Source organism: Pygocentrus nattereri, chromosome 29 (genome assembly GCF_015220715.1).
Source record: "Pygocentrus nattereri isolate fPygNat1 chromosome 29, fPygNat1.pri, whole genome shotgun sequence".
In the NCBI taxonomy this organism is placed as follows: Eukaryota; Metazoa; Chordata; class Actinopteri; order Characiformes; family Serrasalmidae; genus Pygocentrus; species Pygocentrus nattereri.
The window spans coordinates 19,612,717-19,632,583 of NC_051239.1; the positions used below are offsets into that span (position 1 = coordinate 19,612,717).

The following is a 19,867-nucleotide window of genomic DNA, read 5'->3' on the forward strand; positions in this document are numbered from 1 at the left end:
ATGGCCAGCTTTTCTTCATTTCATTCATAATTCATCAGCTTTGCCGCAAGGGATGAAAAATGTCCATTTCTATCGGACCTGACAAGCCGGCCCATCACAGGAAATGCCGAGTCATGCTCTCGCAATCCCACATAGTACCAGAGTTTAGAAACGCCGGCAAATGAATATTAACACGCATGACCACGAGGGGGAGAAAACCACAGGGTGAAAACACCGGCACCCGGCAATGCATTCAAGCACATACCCACAAAGAAAACATTTGATTTCGGCTGCTTTATATATAGCCTATTGGGAAGAGGTGGGGGTTTACCTTCTTCCACGGTGACGCTCCCCCTGAAGAAATATTTACCATGTCCCCGTGACAAGGCCACACCTAAGCTGCAAAATAAGCACACATCACTTTAAAGCTCATGCATAAACAATTAACGACTGTTGGCTCTATTAATGTATTAGCATGCTTTAATAGTTGTGCTTGATAAAAAACTGCCACATTACCTGAAGGGAGTTCCCTTGATGTCTGTGTAGTAGTAGTCATTATGCAGAACAAGCACACGTTTCTGAAACAAACACAGCATATTACAGTGCCATCTGGTGGGACATCCTGCTTAAGGGCATTTCTAAGCACAAGGCTGAATCTGTGAGTTTAAGGCACTGAAAAGAATGAATGCAGACTTTGTGTCTAATCGTTTCATCTGTTCTCGCTCTCTCACCCCTTTATCAACAGTCTTCTTCACTTCCATAGAGAAGATTCCGGTCTTTCTGTTCACCATAGCATTGCGCAGCTGTTGTAGTGGACATAAAGAAGTTATAGCAGTGACAATTCAGTAACACTGTATTTTTAATATATATATATATATATTGTCTTTAGCTAACATTCAACTTGAAGCTGAGTTTGAGAATTAAATCTAATCCTAATCCTAATCATCTGTAGGGACATCAAAATAAAGTGCGATCAACAATATTCATTGAGCAGAACATGAAAAAGAAGATGAAAAACAAAACAAAACAAAAAAAACCATGAAAAACATCCCATTTACTGCCGTAGTTTGGAAACCTCTGGTCAAAATACATGTTTTGCACAAAATAATTCTTCTTATGTTTAAGTATATTATTATTCACACATTAAATCTTAATTATGTTGTTAATATGGCACTCATTATTGAAAGATTAGTTATTGCTTAGTACCTAAATAAATACCCAGCATTTAGCCATTTAGAATAATAGTTTAGTTTGTAATTGGTTTATAGCTTATTTACTCAGACATTTAATATGTATAGGTAATGTAAATGTCATCCATGCAAATACAAAAATTGCTGATATTTTATTGTCAATCATGTTCATGGGAACACGATAACTTACTAGTACCTATGTGTTTTAGTAAAATGTTGATCGTTACCACAAATTCTAATATCAACTCATGATTAAGACATAAGTTCTAATATCTTAATTGCTATGTCTTTGTGTTTGTGTCCCAATAAAGTGGAAAATCTTAAGTCTTTATCATAAATTGTGTGAGTAGTAGTAAAGATCACTATGAACTCAAGCAATTGTCCAGCAATAACGTAACTGATATCAATAATGGGTACTAAACGACTTAGTAACAACATAATTCATAATTCATTTGCAACCCATTGTAAAATGTAAAATGTTATATTTTAGTCATTTAAAATTTCTGAGTGAAAAACACATCCTCTACAAGGAACAGACATATATAGGATTATTCATATGTATAGGAATATTCCATTTCTATTTTTTTTGCAATTTATAGTTTAATATATTGGGGGGAAAAATCCATTTAAAACTTTTATACAGGTCACATTTATTGTTTTATTTTATTTCTAATATGTTTAAATAAAGTCAAAGAAATAAACATTGTAGAGGATATTGAGGATCATTTAATAAATCAACAAAACATAATTTTTAATTTCTTTTTAGCTTTTGACATAATCTGAAAAGGCATGTTGCCCTTTACATTGTATGTAAATTTCATGAAGATTGGACTAAAAGAAATATATATATATATTTATGTTTATTTTATTGAAAAATCAATTTAGCTTTAAGATATTTGATACTTTTTGTACTAACATAGAAATGTATATTTAAAATGCATAGTTCAGGTATTCAGTGCATATAAGGTACAACAAATAGACAGTAAATATGTTCACTGATGCTGCTTTAGACTTACTTTAGGTTATATTCTACCACATGAACATTTACGGTATATTGCTGACTAGTGAGTTGCATTACTTTAACAGTTATGTAAAAGAGATTTCTGTATTTTAATTGCAGCTTACTACTGCAAATGTCCTGCAAAATACAGCTAAATCACAGTAATCTTGCAGTTCAGCTGACTGTAAAGTCACAGTGTGCGGTTCACTTTTTACTGTTAATATTGAGTAGTAAATTACTAATTACTATGAAAGTAATACAACTATTAAGTCAGTAATTTACGGTCATTTTACATTGTGTAAAGTGCATGAGCTGAATATATTTGCAACACAAACAAAACTATTTCATCAGGTGAATTGTAGATCATAATATTTGCTCCTAAACAGAATGGGTCACTCTTAACTCCAGTGGTTTACTTTTATAAGAAAAATTATGTTGAAGTAGGAAAAAAACAAACCTCATCATCCTTATCTTCCCATTCGACCTCAGACAAATCCACACTGCTGTAGTTAGGCTTCCTCCTCTTCTTACCTTCTTCATACTGAAACACATACACATCTTGATACGTGATCTTCAAGCAGAGCAAAACTCTTTATTTTTATTAAAAGTAATATTTTTAATACGTGCATAATACTCCACAATCAGGGGAGTTTTACAAAAACAGCCTCAGTTATTAATGAATGCATGTGTTTTCTGAAAAAAACAAATACATTCCAAAGCACTTCCAGAATATGTGATGGAAAATGTATTCCGATTATCTTTCGCAGACCTCTACAAATTACTAGTGCGTTACACAGGGTGAGGATTCCTGACCTTATTTAATGGCTGGGTCTGGAGGGAACAACTTATCAGAAGCACTTTCCTCCTCTTGTGATGTGAATGTGTTCCAAATGACAGCCTTAGTCCCTAATTAGGGCACTTTTGTGAAGCTGATGAAAGGAACATTTCATTCTCTGGAGCTGACGGAGGAAATACTGGCAGCAGAGATCGCAGCATAGATGAGCAATCTGCAAGTCTGGCTCTGGTGGCTCTACTCATTTTTCTGTCAGTCAGGAAAGAAAGTTTTCCTGAGGTTTGTGTTTGAGAAGCACAGGGGGCCCTCTAGTAGATGTAAGCGGTACTACAGGAGGGTAAATGATACAAGTGTTTGTATATAATGCATATATTCTATCACTGTCATGCAAATATTGTGACAATGTTATTTAGTACAGTACAGTTTTGTACATAGATTTCATTTCATATTTCATATAGATTTCTGTTGTCATATTTCCGGTTTCTGGTTCGAGTAAATTCACAGGTTAGAAGGACAGAATTTAAATCAGTCCTTTTTGCTTCTGATCCTCACTCATGAAGGACTTATCAAGACGTTTAGCACAGTTTTCTGCATGTTAATCACTTTGCAAGCACAAATTTTTCTTATTGTTTTACTGTACAAGCGGGATTTTAAGGGTTTTTTTAACCCACAAGTAAATTTTTCGGAGCACTGTTGTGCTCTAGAAATACATTTTTTGGTGCATTCTTTCACTCTTAAAGCACATTTCCCTTCACCTCAGTTTAAGGCAAGTCAGGTGGAAATGTTTAAGTAGGGTGAAATCACATTGAGAGAGTTGTGAGAGAGAACAGAGGAGCAGGCTTTTCTCCCCCTTCTTGCCTCTACAAAAAAAAAAATCCATCTGGTTCTTCCTCTTTTCTTATTATCCTGCTCTCCCTCTTACACCTGTCTCTGTCTGGTATGTAGAGACCTTCTGGGCAGGCAGTGCTGATCAATAGCCATCAGATGGATGAAGAAACAAAACAGTCTACTTGGGAGAAAGTAGACTAGCAGGATTATCATTGTTCCTTAGTCTGTTTTGCTGTTTCCTCTACAGTTCAGCATATCACTCAGGTGTATGTTTGTGAGTGGGAGAAACTGTTGGGTGTGTGTGTGTGTGTGTGTGTGTGTGTGTGTGTGTGTGTGTGTGTGTGTGTGTGTGAGTTTGTGTTATTGTAAATTAGGGTAGAAAGATAGAGAAAGATATACATAATGATTAATCTAAAAAGCAGTGGCGAACTGCTTAACTGTTAGAACTAGACCATTAATTTGAGCTATTCAAGTCAAAACTCAAAACATGAAAAACCCCACCTCTATATAGATCTGAGCAATACGGCCAAAAATGTCATCATGATAAACAAAATTCATATCGTTCGATATCAATACATATCACGATAGGTGTCAAATCTTTATTTCTTTTACATTTGAAGGCTAATTTTTTAACAGATTTTGCAATCTGTTACTTGCTGTTTTACACTATTCTTCATGGCCGGGACACTCAAACACTCACCAAACGGTGGGACACACAAATCTGTCATGGGACAGAGGGAGAAAGTTTCTGATGAGCTGCTTTTCATCAGCTGGAAAAGCACGGCTGCAGTTTTTGTAATAGTCGTAATTTAAGAAAGATTATTTTTAGCTGTCTGGTGACTATTGCTAGGCTATCCCATCACAAATGCTAAACAAGTGGCCAACAACAGTGCTAAACTGTTTAGTTTCTCAACCACGTCAGCTTAGTACAAACAGCCAGCATTCGCTGGCTCGGCAGCTCAGTAAAGGATCACACCGCCTTATCTGTCATGACTGGATTTCTCTATTCTGTCTTAGTAGTTTGAAGGGTGAGCTGCAATATATCAACACCAGACAAATAGAGTCCTGCTTTTAGGCATGTTTAAACTGAAAGTGGTGCTTTGTGTCTTGTTTGATCTACAGTATCATCAATAACGTCATGTTGTACGAGTGACAGAGGGCTGGTTCAAGTTAGCCAGCTGCTAAAAACAGCTAGCCTGGAAAGATAGTGCTCTCCCACTTTCCAATGCCTCACAGCTTCCTCAGTTTAATTTGGTTTAAATCAGGGATGTAACTCCCATGAACCCACTTCTTTCTTTCACTTTCACTGCTTGGGAACACACTGATCCTGAACTACGACTTTTTGAGCACTGTAACAGTGCTTTAGTTGTGATGAGCAGACGTGATTTAACGCTGCTAAAGCTTGTTAGCATGTATGGAAAGACACGAGTTCACTGGAAGACCGTATAGTTACGCCACTTGTTCCGTCACTTACACTTGGTCATAGGAGAGCAGATTGCGGGTCGCTCCACTCAAACAGGGAATGTAATCAAATCAACTCAAATTCATTTATACAGCACTTTTTACAACTGATGTGGTCACAAAGCAGCTTCACAGAATTCCAGTAAAGACAAAGTTTTAACATGAAATGTAAAACCCCCAGGTGAGCAGGCCAGGGGCAACAGTGGCAAGTGGCAAGGAAAGACTCCTTCAGTGCTGAGGAAGAAACCTTGGGAGGAACCAAGGCTCACAAGGAGGTACCTATCCTCCTCTAGTCAAACGACTAAAACTTAAGATAAAGTTGAATAAAACTAAGATACAATTAAAAATTGCAGCTTTGGCAACTTGAAAGTTGTACTCTTTCAAAATGTTGCTTCAAGATACAAATGATTAAGCACTCAGCTGCACTGCAAAGTGCTTTTGATAAAAGCTTCATGCTTCAATTTTCATACAGAAAAAGCTAAATTATTTTTTTGTTTAGGCTTAAGCCTAAGAAACATCTTATTATAAACAGACATTCATGCTAGCCCTCCATTAGGATTCTCGTAGTTTGTTAGTGCTTGACCTCACATCCTGACACTTTAGAAATACAAACCTGTGCATGTGAGAAGAAGTTTGTGATTTCACCACCATGTCTTCCTAATAGTTCAACTGAGGTCAGCTCCCAACAAACCCCCTCTTATTATGCCTTAACTGCTTTTCACTCAGCTTGATAATTACACTGCAATTAAACACAGGCCTGATGCATCTGTCTACAGTACTGAAGCTCCACTCCACCCTCGATCCAGCCCCCCCATACAGCACAATACATCCAATCACTGTCATTCAAAAACAGGGCACTCAGCTGGGCCTGTTCAAATATAGGAGCGTATTTAAATTCGTCCACATACAGTAGATGGAACACACAGAGGTCTGTTTAATGGTATACCACTGACTAGAACTGTAAATTGAATGTATGTAATGTATGCATCATTTAAATGATATTATGCAATCTTTGTTTATTTTGTGTGCTCAGTATGTAACCATGCCAAAGACCTTGTCTGTGTATGTAAACAATTCTGAATTGATAAAACTTCAATAATGAATCAGCTGAAAGGACTGAGTGATTTGTTATTGTAAAAGTCTAATACAACTTTTGCTTATTTGATTTCTTGTCAAAATGACCACTAAGTAGTAGTTATTCATTTTTCATGATGAGGGACAAAAGCAGAAAACTTAAGAGAAGATTTCACAAAAGCCTCAAAAACTAAACATAATACCAAGTTTTTCAATATTAGTGTTTCCATCCTTCGAATTCCACACTTTTTGCAAGACTTGTGTTCATTTTTTTTCTTTAGATTATAAAATCATTTTCAGATATTCTTCCTCAATTACAAAGTTTAGTCTAAGAAGTTGGTTGCATTATCTGCTTTTCACCCAAACAGCACAGAATCGTATACACAGTCAATGATATCGGGGTCTGGACTTTGGGGTGGCCAGTGCATTATCCATCCATCCATCCATCCATTTTCTAAGCCGCTTCTCCGTCAGGGTCGCGGGGGGATGCTGGAGCCTATCCCAGCAGTCTTCGGGCGGAAGGCAGGATACACCCTGGACAGGTCGCCAGTCCATCGCAGGGCAGACAGACAGTCACTCACACCTAAGGGCAGTTTAGCACGTCCAATTGGCCTGACTGCATGTTTTTGGACTGTGGGAGGAAACCGGAGAACCCGGAGGAAACCCACGCAGACACAGGGAGAACATGCAAACTCCACACAGAGAGGACCCTGGTCACCCGGCCGGGGAATCGAACCCAGGCCCTCCTCGCTGTGAGGCGATAGCGCTACCCACCACGCCACCGTGCCGCCCCCAGTGCATTATTGCGAATATTTTTTTCTATTTTTTTCCCTGTATCTTGAGAAAACAGTTTTTCTTAATAGCCATACATCCTTTCAGACCCATAGTGCCAGTCTTTCTTCTTACAGTGGAAGGATGAATAGATACACCTTTCCGATCTGCAGTAAGAGTAAGAATTACTCATTCTCTCAAAGATGAAAGCTTTAGGTACTGTTTGCATGAGGGTGACACTTTTGGTTGTGAAGGGTCCCATTTTTTCTGTATCATTTTTAGAAAATCTAATCTCCTCAGAAATATCTCCTCAAAAAAATGTTACGGGCAATTACATAAATGAAAGGTGGCAACTGATTTTTATACGGAACTGTACCACACAGAAGTTCGCGTGAAAAATCTTTTTTCCCTTTTGTTTCCAACCAAAACTTACGGATTATGAATATTACTACAATGCTGGAAACACTGCAGAGTTTAACACAACACGCATGATATTACTTAAACAGACCTCGAGAGGGAGGGTGTTCACAGCTGTGATGTTATTCGTGATAACACCTGACCTTGGGTGTTCTCAGTGGAGTGATACAGTACTTGTGAAAAGTGCTTTTCAACCAAACAGCTTGAGTGGCCGTAACTAACTGTTGTATAATAATAAATAAACATCAAACAAAAATGACAAATGTTTGCCAGAAACACACACACACACAAACAAGTTGAGAGCTGGGGAGCGTAACAGAAGTTCTCTCATTACCAGAGGTCGCAGGTCCGGATGAGTCAAGATGTAGCCATTGTTGGTGATGGCAAATGCATAGCCATGGATTCCCAACTGTGAATTCACACACACACACACACACACACACACACACACACACACACACACACACACACACGCACACACACACGGGATAGACAGTGAACATAATCAGGGACATTGTAACATTTCATAATCAGCAACATCATTTCTGGCCTTCGCTTTCTGCTCATCCCCCATTTTTATCATTTTAATATCAAAGCCCAATCAAGCTCTGCGCAATTTCCTGATCCTTACACTGGCCCACAAATCATCATTTACCACAGCTGCTTGTCTGGAGTGGCCACACACACAGACAGACAGACACACACACACACGCACACACGCTACTGTGCCTGTTTCTCCCAACCTGCTGCTGAATGGCATGACCCTCCTAAAAATAATACACTTTCAAATGCCAGGAGTATTTTAAAGCTAAACCCACTAATTTTCTCTTCATGATATGTCCATAAATTAACTTCTCTGTTCCTGCTCGGTAAAAGGGAACAGCGCAAAATAGCCAAGGCTGTAATTTCCCTGCCATTCTTTGTGTGAAGAGAAAAAGGTTAGAACAATCAGAGCAAGTGAAAGCAGTTAAAAAAAGAATCTCAGTGCTTAACAGGGCTTTAAATGCGCTGGACAACAATGAGTGGGCCTGTTAACAGAAGACCACCATGTACTTCCTCTCTACACCAAATACAATTGTCCTTAGCAAGCATGGCATTAAATATAGAACATACCTTAGTAACTATGGCATATTTGACATTCATTTTAATATTATTTGTTTATCAATTTAGCCTATTGATTACCCAGTATATACTTATAGTACTGTACTAGAGTCAGAGTCCATCTTCATTTATTTCATTTTAATTTGTTCTGAGAACATCAGCAGCTTCTTTTTTTGTCTATTTCCTTTTCTTAGTAAGGGCTCCTTGACGGCCACACGTCCTTTCAGACTCGCAGGGTTGAGTTGTCTGCTCACAGTGGAAGGACGGCTTTGTGGATGTTTTCAGATCCGAAACGAGAGCGGGGCTTTATTCTCCTCTATATCTCCACAATGAAAGCTTTAAGTGCTGTTTATCTGATGGTGCCAGGTTTGATGGTCTTTCAGGTCTTGAGTAGTTGTAAGGAGTCTCATTTTCTCTATCTTTTAATATTTTTTTCAAGCTCAAGTTTTTGCAAACGCCTGTTTTTTCCTTATTTTTTCCTTATTTTATATAAGTACAACCCCAATTCCAGTGAAGTTGGGACGCTGTGTAAAACATAAATAAAAACAGAATACGATGATTTGCAAATCCTTTCCAACCTGTATTCAACTGAATAAACTACAAAGACAAGATGTTAAATGTTCAAAAGGATAAACTTTATTGTTTTTTGCAAATATTCACTTGCTCCAAAACCTGTATGTGCCTTTCAGCATTAATGGGGCCTTCACAGATGTGCAAGTTACCCCTGCCATGGGCACTAACACCCCCCCCACACCATCAGAGATGCTGGCTTTTGAACTTTGCACTGAAAACAATCCAGACAGTCCTTTTCCTCTTTGGCCCGGAGGACACGACGTCCATGATTTCCAAAAACAAATGTGGACGCGTCAGACCACCGGACACTTTTCCACTCTGCATCAGTCCATCTCAGATGAGCTCGGCCCAGAGAAGCCGGCGGCGTTTCTGGGTGGTGTTGATATGTGGCTTCGCTTTGCATGGCAGAGTTTTAACTTGCACTTGTAGATGGAGCGACGAACTGAGTTCACTGACAGTGGTTTTCTGAAGTGTGTTCCTTTCTAATTAACCTGTTCACCTGTGGAATGTTCCAAACAGGTGTTTTTTGAGCATTCCTCAACTTTCCCAGTCTTTTGTTGCCCCTGTCCCAACTTCTTTGGAACATATTGGAGGCATCAAATTCAAAATGAGTGAATATTTGCAAAAAAAAACAATAAAGTTTATCCGTTTGAACATTAAATATCTTGTCTTTGTAGTGTATTCAATTGAATATAGGATGAAAAGGATTTGCAAATCATCTTATTCTGTTTTTATGTTTCACACAACGTCCCAACTTCTTTGGAATTGGGGTTGACCATTAGAAACATCTTCTGAAAAATGAACAGAATTAACTAAATAAAGGGTGGTCCCTGACTTTTGGCCAGTATTGTACATTGAACTTTATACTTATATACTTACTTCCCTAACATTCACCATATTTAAACCTCTGTTAAAAACACTACTGGTACAGTGACACATTATTTCACAAGATAACTACAGGCATCTCAACAATATAAGAATGAACTCAGGCTTTGAATGAAATTTACCAAAAAACTGTACCTTGTACTTGGGTATGGTCTTCAGCAGCTCCGATACAGGGACGTCTGTGCCCACCACACCGAGTAAAATGCCTTTATTCTTCTGAAACAGAAAGAAAAAAATGAGACAGACGGCATCCACAATAAATTAGCAGAGCATGGTTTATAGAATCTATCAATAGCTGAGGGCAGGTATAAACAGATTTTGAGTAAAGTGAGTGCTGGGCAGGACTGATTGTAGGCCACCATCAAATTAGCTTTACCCACCACAGCAAATTCTACACTTTGTTTTGACTGAACAACTCTAAGAACTAACAAGATTTTTTCTTCTGCAATGATTGAATTCAACTCTAGTAGATTGCAGCACATTTTACTGTACAAAGCATCACATTATTTGATTAGTAACAGGCATGTTGAACATTGACCATCCAAATGTCCCTGTTTAGACAGAATACATGCCATATGTAACTACCATACACTGCAATGTTTCCACTCCAATCAACTGCGAGGCAGCTACATTGCAGAGGAATTTTAAAATAACACCTCCTAAAGAATGAAAGTTTGCTGTAACAATACAACAAGCCCAGTAAAAACCATAAAAAACTCATAAAAAAATAAATAAAATAGCTAGTTCACTAAAGTGAAAGACACCAGATTACATCAAATTTACAAGTGAAGCTTAACATAGGATACTAAAACATTTAAGGGCTCATATCATGGAAATATGAATTTATCTTGGTTTTCATTTCCAATAAAAGGACTTTGAAGTAATACGTAAACATTTCAAAACATACAAAAGTTTCAAAACATACCATCCACTCCCCAGTCTGCAAAGTTCATCTATGGAACCTAAGCTGCCCAAACTGCCTGTTTTAAATTCACATTTTCTGTGACATCTCACAAAACCACTCATTTACATATAGCCACATATTTAGTTTACAGCACAACAGACCTGCCCCTTCAAGCTGAAGTTCTAAGGAAAGTTTCAGTCCTGACCACTTTTTGTATGAGACATGATAGACCATCAGAACTGAGCTTGTTTGTGTCACAGCAGTCTTAAAGGTACAGCAAAACAAAACAAAACAAAACAAAACAAAAAAACAGCCTGTTTAATGGTAAGGGATAAAGAGATGTTAGAAAGTCATCAAATAAATGAATTAGGACCATTCCTAATACACAAAATCATGCAAATAAAATGACATTAAGGGAAAAAAGAAAATACAGGAAAAATGTCAGGAATGGGCCCTTTAAAAACATTAAGATTGAATTTTTTCTAATGCCTGTGCCACTCTGTAGGACAGTCAGTCCGGGTTTGAGACTGATTCACCGCCGTGAGCACTACAAAAGGTGTCCCAGTTACAGATTGCTCTTCAGCAAATATATTCCCAGATTATCAAATTACAGATTATCCTGTAATTTGATGAGAACACAGGCATTGCGATGTTATGTTAGTGTAAAGCTAATATTACTTATTAATAACTAGGATAAAACCAACAAACCATACACATGGACCATTTGATAGAACCAGTTCAAACTCTATTTAAACCCAAGGCATAACTAGGTAATAAGATAAACATATTTAAAATCATCATAAACAGAGCACTTTCTATTGGGAGGTGCCTGTCCCAAACCTTCACCCCTAAATTTTAATTGATGAAAAAATAGTGGTTGGTTAGTGTAGTGGTTAACACCTCTGCCTTCTATGCTGTAGACTGGGGTTCAATCCCCGACCAGGGCAGCACCCTGCACTATACCAATAAGGGTCCTTGGGCAAGACTCCCAACACCACCTTGGCCTACCTGTGTAAAAACTGATCAAATTGTAAGTCACTCTGTGACTCTGTGAGTGTCTGCCAAATGCCGTAAATGTAAATATTGACATTTTTTCTCAATGTTGTTTTTAAAAAGATCTTTTTGGTTTCTTTTAAAGTGAAGTCGAAAGAGTTCATTTTAATGAAAAAAATGCTGCCCCATGGTTACAAGTCACTACTAAACCACAGAATTTTAGTCCTTAATTTAGAGCCGGAAGTGAGACTGCATCCTTGTTCTTCATGGCCACGTGGTCAAGTAGATGCATTTCAAAGGCCGAAAATCAGTGTGTAACCTTATGAACTGCCAAGAGTATTCAGTATTTTTTTTAAATTAAAAATATTATGATTTTGTAAGGTTTTGGTAGCGTTATGATTGTTTTGATTGTGACTAAATGGAATCCTCAGTCATTTGTTTCAATAAAATTTAAATAATTCAGGTCTAGGGTCATTCACAGCAAAATTATTTTAGTCCAAGGAAATTTTAAAAAACTTTTTTGAGGTTTTGATCCTTCACCTGATTCAACAGAATGTAGCATAATCTGAAAGCAGCAGTTAAGCACAAAAATCTGTCATTATCAATTAATCATTGTCTATTTTCATCAATGATTGGATTTTTTGTAAATCCCTTAATAAAGGCAAATCACAAGTTACCACACCCAAACAAAGCAAACAGGTACAATTATGCCACATCATTCATTCAATACTCACTGTCTCATTCTTTGTGCTGAATACAGGCATGGCCACCGTGGTCATCAATACAGGTCCCTGATTGTCCTCCAACTAGAGAAAAGTGGGAGAAAAAGGAAATTTAAGTACAAAAGGAGAGGTATGGAACATGGGCTACATATGCATGTAAGTAGGCAGAAAACACAATCGTATGGAAATACTTGATTCACTATGAAATAGATGCAGAAATTGGCACGATACTTTCATGTATACACAGACAGACAGAGCTGAAGGGACTGATATAGACAATATACTCTAAAAGTAATAAATTGAGTGTTTTTTGTAAATTTCCATTAGTGCTTCTCAGATGGGGCAAAATGCCCATTAAATCTCAGGTTTTATTCGTTGCCTTCTTAAATCTTTGTCTTGAACGATCTATTGTGACTGACCAAGCTTACAAAAATAACATCAGTAATAGGAGCTCGCTCTGGCTCAAGACTGGATCAATAAAAAAACAGAAAGTGAAACAAGTCAAAGTTAACAATGAGAAAATATCAATGTAAAAAAAAAATACAGCCCTATTTTCCAATGGGTTGTGATCACATATCATTGGGCTATCAACACTGATTAGAGAATATACATCAGCTATCTTTTCTACATGGTGACTATGTGACCATGCCAGCATGGCGTAATAATGAAGCCCTGCAGTGGCTTAGTGCACCAGGTGTTCAGTCAGAGGGCCCATAACTGAGAAACGCACAGAAGATGCACCTCAATTTAACTCAAATCACTTGTGCAGTTTAAAGGCAGAGTAATTTAACGCTGGTATGGTTGCTGAGAATCAACTGAGCGCTTTTCCTGTAAGGGCTCAGAACACAAAACGTCACTGGTGGTGTCTCGAGGCTGGAATGAGGGACAGCTGCTAGAGAGCCGGAGTCATTAGTGTGTGATAACTGGCAAAGGTTGGATAATCATTACCATCAACAATGAAAGGAGCCTGGGCCCCTCTGAGACCTCGTCTACATACTGATATTTTTACAAACCGCATTTGTTTTCTGTTTTCAAATCTTTGTCCACACCAACAACGTTTTTGAAAATTCCTCGGTTCACACGGGAATGCAAACATGACTTGAAAATGCTCAAGAATATAATCCTAGTAGGATGTGATAATATATCATAAAAGTCAATGTCACGCTCCTCAAACATTGTAAGCATTTTCTTAAAAATCATTAAAATTAATGATGCATAATGATATCACAATCATGGCAGTATCAAACTTTCCAAATGAAAAAGTTTGAACAATCCTGATCAAATTACATGTTTTGATGATTTTCTGAGTGAAAACAAGTTAATGCATCATATACATCCTCTAAAATATGGAATTTTTTCTCCAAATTTTAGTGCACACGATATTTATTTGGGGAGTTTAACATATTGGAAAAAATATTTAATATAAAATGATTTTTTTTCCCACCAATGTGATAATTCAGCAAATAAACAGTAATTTTATATTAAAATGAGTAGCAGTGCGTTCTCTGTAGCGGATCTAGTCGAGCCAGAATCACACTACTTAGGAGGACTCCACATTCCTGAACTTTGAGCTCAGGAGTGTTTCAAAGGTCATGAAGATGTCATCCAAACAGGATTAGGGGGCTTACAAGTTTTACTCAGAAGGATGTTATCTTGAAAATACGAACACAGTGGGAGGCCTGCAACCCCCTTTGCTCCATATGGCAGACCATACCAGGCCATAAATCCTGGCCTGGAATCTAGCTGCAGATCTTCCCAAACCTTAACCAAGCTATGAATTAACAGAAATAATTCTTTAGACTGCACCAATATAGAATTTCCACCATTCAATACAGAGATATCAAGAAATGGGTTGCTATGAGAATCTATAACAAAGCTAGCCTTTTTAGATTCCATTGACAATTTAGATATAGAACCACCACCCCCAAGTGGTGAAAATGAGGCACATCACACCACCACTATCCATCCATCCATCCATCCATCCATTTTCTAAGCCGCTTCTCCGTCAGGGTCGCGGGGGGGAGCTGGAGCCTATCCCAGCAGTCTTCGGGCAGAAGGCAGGATACACCCTGGACAGGTCGCCAGTCCATCGCAGGGCAGACACACAGACACAGTCACTCACACCTAGGGACAATTTAGCACACCCAATTGGCCTGACTGCATGTCTTTGGACTGTGGGAGGAAACCGGAGAACCCGGAGGAAACCCACGCAGACACGGGGAGAACATGCAAACTCCACACAGAGAGGACCCCGGTCACCCGGCCGGGGAATTGAACCCAGGCCCTCCTTGCTGTGAGGCGACTGCGCTACCCACCACGCCACCGTGCCGCCCCACACCACCACTATGCGCTCATAAAGAATCCAAGGGACTTGGACATTGTCTGCTTTGAGTATTAACATTTATATAATCTATAAGCAATACTACTTATTAGTATTATGTGTGTTATCGAAATAGTATTTATATGCATTTTTATTATGCAGTTGGAGCAAAACCCCAGGGCACGGAACCTTTGTAGAAGACAAAAGAGACAGAAAAGGGAAAGACAGAAGAGACAGAAAGAGAGACAGAGTGAGCAGGAGTCAGCTTTCTCAACCAGAAGATAGCTGAACTCCTAAGTTTGTACCGGCCTTAGTCAGAGAGACAGGCCAGAATTGGAACACTCCAAGATCAGATCTGCTTAGATCAGTCCGTCTACAGACCTTAAGTTTAGACCACCCTCAGAGAAGGAAGGTAGATGTTTCTTGTCTGCTAAAGAGAGGTATTTAGTTAAGTTAACGTCACCAGCTTCAGAACTCAGACGGCCACAAGATGCAACCCTGAGACGGCCACGAGACACCACCCTCAGACGGCCACGAGACGCCTTCACCACTCCCTGATGGGAAGGCGCGTCCCCGCACGGCGACACAGCATCTGCGACCAGCGAGGAGACAAAGCAACACGTGAGCTCCGGCCTCAAAGGCGACCCTTTGGAAGTCAGCGGATTCCCACGTAAGCCGGTTCCATCAACTGACAGTCAGGGTTCTGACGCCAATTTATTTAATAAGACCGTGTTTAATAGGGACATCTAACTCAGCCATATGTAGTTATTCCCATCCAGTTAGTTCTTTACAGAGACTCTTTCAAGTTTCCCGCGTCTTCCCGAGAACCACCCTGCCTCATATCAATTAACTGAACCACTTCACGTGAGCCATGTTGTCCTTTTACCTTTTATCCTTTTTGTTGTGCTTTGTTCTATTTTCTTTCATCTATCATTGAATGTAGTCCAAGGTAGTTTAATATTCAGCCATTAAACTCCATGTTATCGAAGCATCCTTGGTGCGAGCGTCTCTCTCTCTCTTGCTCTGTTCTGTGAACTTCGCATAAATCCAGGTTACCTCACACCCTCATCTAAAGGTTTGAGCAATAATAAATTAATATTGCATAGACCGCAACATCTCTTAGATGTGTCTGCGTTTTAGTTCATTTTAATGCGCTTGTAATCATATTTTTGTAGTTACCAGTTTCAACTAAACTTGTCACACGTTTGTGTTTTTGCTCAATCACTGTTTGTTACCTTTAGCTTTTTACATTTTTTTGACAGTTGTTGGAAATCAATCATCAAAAACCTTAACATTCCCTGTGGAGTCTCATAAGCTTCAGTTTAGGTCATTTGCTTTTTGTCTTTGCACATGTTCCCTCTAGGTGATATCATCAGGAAGCATATCATCAATTTTCATAGCTATGCTGATGACATGCAATTACACCATATTTCTGTTCGTTTTGATACACAAACGTTTAGTGGAAGGCTTATCAGCTGTATGCCACATATTTCTTAGTGGGTGTCGCAATATTATTTTCTTTTTTTTTTTACAACGAAATCATGAAAAACAGAAATACTGATCCCTGGTAGTAAAACTCAGAGAAAACGCTGTATGAAAAGGTTCTTTAACATCTGTATACCAGGCCTGATGTACAAAACCTGGGTGTAATCGTAGACTCTGAGCTCTGTTTTGTCCCACATGTAAACACAGTCACAAGTAACATTTTACCTTTTTAAAAATGCTGCTGAAGTTCAGCCATTACATCTTAGAGCAACGCAGAGGAACTTTATACATCTGTTACAAGCAGAGTTGGTGACTGTAATGCTCTTTTTACTGGGCTTCCTAACAACATGCTCCATCCTCTACCACTAGTATGAAACGTAGCAGCACAGATCTTAACAAAAACGGAAACGAGAGATCAAATCCCTCCAGTTTGAAAGAACTGCCCTGGCTGCTTGGATCTCTTAGGTTAATTTTGAAGTTCTGTTGCTTGTGTTTGAAGCTCAAAATGACCCTAAAGGACCCGCTTACCTCACAAAATGTTGGTCTGTTCACGTTCCAACACGTGATATTAGATCTGCAGATCCTGGCCTTCTGCAAATACTTTATTTAAAATGTGGAGAGGCCTCTTTTTTTGGGTATTATGCTTCTAAACTGTGGAACTTGGTTCCACCTTTTATTAGACAACAAAGATCTGTCTTTTGGAAATAAACTTAGCGTATAAAATTCTGTAAAATGATCTGTCTGTAAAGCACTGTGCTTTATAAATAACAAACTAATTTATTATTACTATCTAAATCATTGTTCTATGTCTCTGTAGTGCTAATTCAAGCAGAGATTTAGGTTTAAGATATAAATAAAAAGCATGTATAAGGGATCTAAAAAGTACTATCCAAGAAATTTTTGTTCATTAGAACTTTTTTTATTCTATATTTCAATATTTCCAGCAACTTCTATGAAGAAGACATCAAAACTAGGGCAAACACTCTTGATTGTCAATTGCATGGGTAATTAAGCAATATATTGATTATTCTGATGATTGATCAAGTAAATAGAGTTTTTTTTAACCAAAGGTCAGGCACTTAAAATTAACATACCTGAACACCACCATACAAAGCTTTTCAAAGGTTCCAAAAAAGACGACCTGGAATTCTTTAAAAACATGTAATAAAACATAAATCAAACACTATGTGGCAAAAAGTCTAAACATGATTATCAGGCTGTTTCATACTGTAAGACAGACCAGTATGAGAATTTAAAATATGCATGATCATCATGGAAACTGCTAGTTTATTGAGAAGGTCAATCTTTTATCAAAGTTTTAAAATGTTTAAAAGAGTAATTGTGTCTGCCATTACCAAACCCAAATTGAATCTGAAGAGCCTTGAATTTAGCCTTAAATCAGATTTTTTTTCCTTTGCATTAAGGGGTTAGTGTTTAATGTCGCGAGTCCAAAAGGAAAGAGCCTACTAGTCCTGAAAACCACACACAATCTTGAAGCTCTTTTTATCTGGGGTGAGGATAAAGTGAGTGGAGCTTAGAGCCTCTGGGTCAAAGAGGGATGGAGATCAGAGCTGAGCTCTGTCATACACAGCTATGGTACAGGGAGCATGGGCAGGGATGCTGGAACTTTTTTCCCATTGGACCATCAGCACGAAATGTAGGTCCCCATGACAGATAGAGCTGTGGTGACCTTGACAACCTTCGTTCCCATGATGCTGTGGCTTAATAATGGCTGAGGCAAGAGGGTAAGGCGAAGGGAGTAATCCTCAGATGAATGAACAATTTGTGCAGCATAGGCAACTGGCTGGCACAATTAACCGTTAGTTAATCATTATTCTGATACTGGACTGTAATACTGCAATACGAAAATAGGGCTTGTAACTAATTACAATGCTTTTGGCAGCGTGCTGTGAGCATGTGGGTAAAAACAAGGTACTCATCATCATCATTAATCATGTCATGTTATTTTCTACAGCATTTTTATATACTGTAGGGTAACCTGCAATCTCACCATTACGTTATGTTTCAGCATCAGAAAAAAGCCAGAAACATATTTTACAGAAATATTTTAAAGAATAATATAATATTTTACAGAAAATTACAATGAAGCTTCTAACACTAAGTATAATATCAAATTTGCCCATGTTTTTATTTTTGTGTACCCTACTGCCACTTTAACTCTTCTATCCTTTCAGTCTCACCAACCAGTTACAGACGTGTCCTCACACAAAATCTGTTCCCAAAGCACTCACTGACAATATGTTCCCCTTCAAAGAGACACTACAACTACCCAAACACCTTAGCTGCCTTCCAGTTTCTTTCTAATGTGCATCTGAAATGGCTAATGGAGTTTTTTCTGAGGTCATTAGATATAGTCCACTCGTATAAGGAAGGGGAAAGACAATGGAAAAGGATAGAGAGAAAATGTGACACCTGACCAGCGCAAGACCTGGTAGACCATCAAAACTGTCAACATCAGATAAACAGCACTCTTCATCTTTGAGAGAAAGGAGAAAATCAAGCTTCACTCTGAGAAAAAAAACTCGGCGAAACTGGACATCTGAGATATAAAGTAAGATTTTATTGGCTGATGAGTATAAATGTGTAATATTACTTGGATTGTGAGAAGCAGAGAAATTCACCAACTTCTAAGACTGAACTTTGGAGGTGTGGAAAAATAAACCTCCTGAAAAGAATGCTGTAATCAAGACAATAAAGCATTTGATATTCTATTTATTGTTGAAGCTTATGTGCAATTTTCTGTTAAATATGTTTTCTATTTTTTTCCTGAATAAGTACTCAATGGCCACTTGGATTGGAAATGAAATGACTGACAGGGTGAACTCTGCATAGTACTGCAGTATAACCGCAGTACTGTTATTTGTCCATATTACCTTCTACTTTGTGCAGGAAGCGAGAGATCATATATACCTACCACCTTTTTACTTCTGCTACTTCCTCCATCATCACCACATTCCACACCAATGCTGTTTTTTCTTACTCTCACATGAACTATCCAAAGTCAGTTTATCCTGGCTGGTGGAAAACAAAGCTAAATGAGCTGTAGGATGATGGATGGTGGCAGTGGGCTGTGGTTGGGATTGTGAGGGACTTCGAGAGCTTAGAGGACGTTCAGCACTCACAGCCTCCACTCAAGGGGAACCACAACTGCACCAGCCATTAATCACCAGCCCGAGCCAAACTCTTAACAACTCTCACTGCATCTGATGGCGTCTGATTCACTATCTTGCAACTGATACACAAACTGATTACCAGTCACGATGAATCAGAAACTGGCTAATTCACAGTTTCAGGTCAGGTTTAGAAGCTTGATTCTGAATTTTACTTTAAAATTACAAGTTAGAAAGTAA

At 38.4% G+C, this 19,867-nt stretch overlaps 1 protein-coding gene across 3 annotated transcripts in view; it reads right to left on the reverse strand.

Moving 5' to 3' along the window:
- The window catches only part of cacna2d3a (calcium channel, voltage-dependent, alpha 2/delta subunit 3a), a 338,457-nt gene that overhangs the window by 108,223 nt on the left and 210,367 nt on the right, over positions 1 to 19,867 (reverse strand). For all 3 annotated transcript variants that reach the window (XM_037536196.1, XM_037536195.1, XM_037536194.1), the window contains 7 exons: positions 12,704 to 12,775; positions 10,208 to 10,288; positions 7,848 to 7,922; positions 2,627 to 2,710; positions 711 to 782; positions 496 to 557; positions 311 to 378 (listed from right to left, as the gene is read on the reverse strand). In XM_037536196.1, the coding sequence (XP_037392093.1) occupies positions 311 to 378; positions 496 to 557; positions 711 to 782; positions 2,627 to 2,710; positions 7,848 to 7,922; positions 10,208 to 10,288; positions 12,704 to 12,775 (514 nt within the window). The remainder of the gene's footprint in view (positions 1 to 310; positions 379 to 495; positions 558 to 710; positions 783 to 2,626; positions 2,711 to 7,847; positions 7,923 to 10,207; positions 10,289 to 12,703; positions 12,776 to 19,867) is intronic.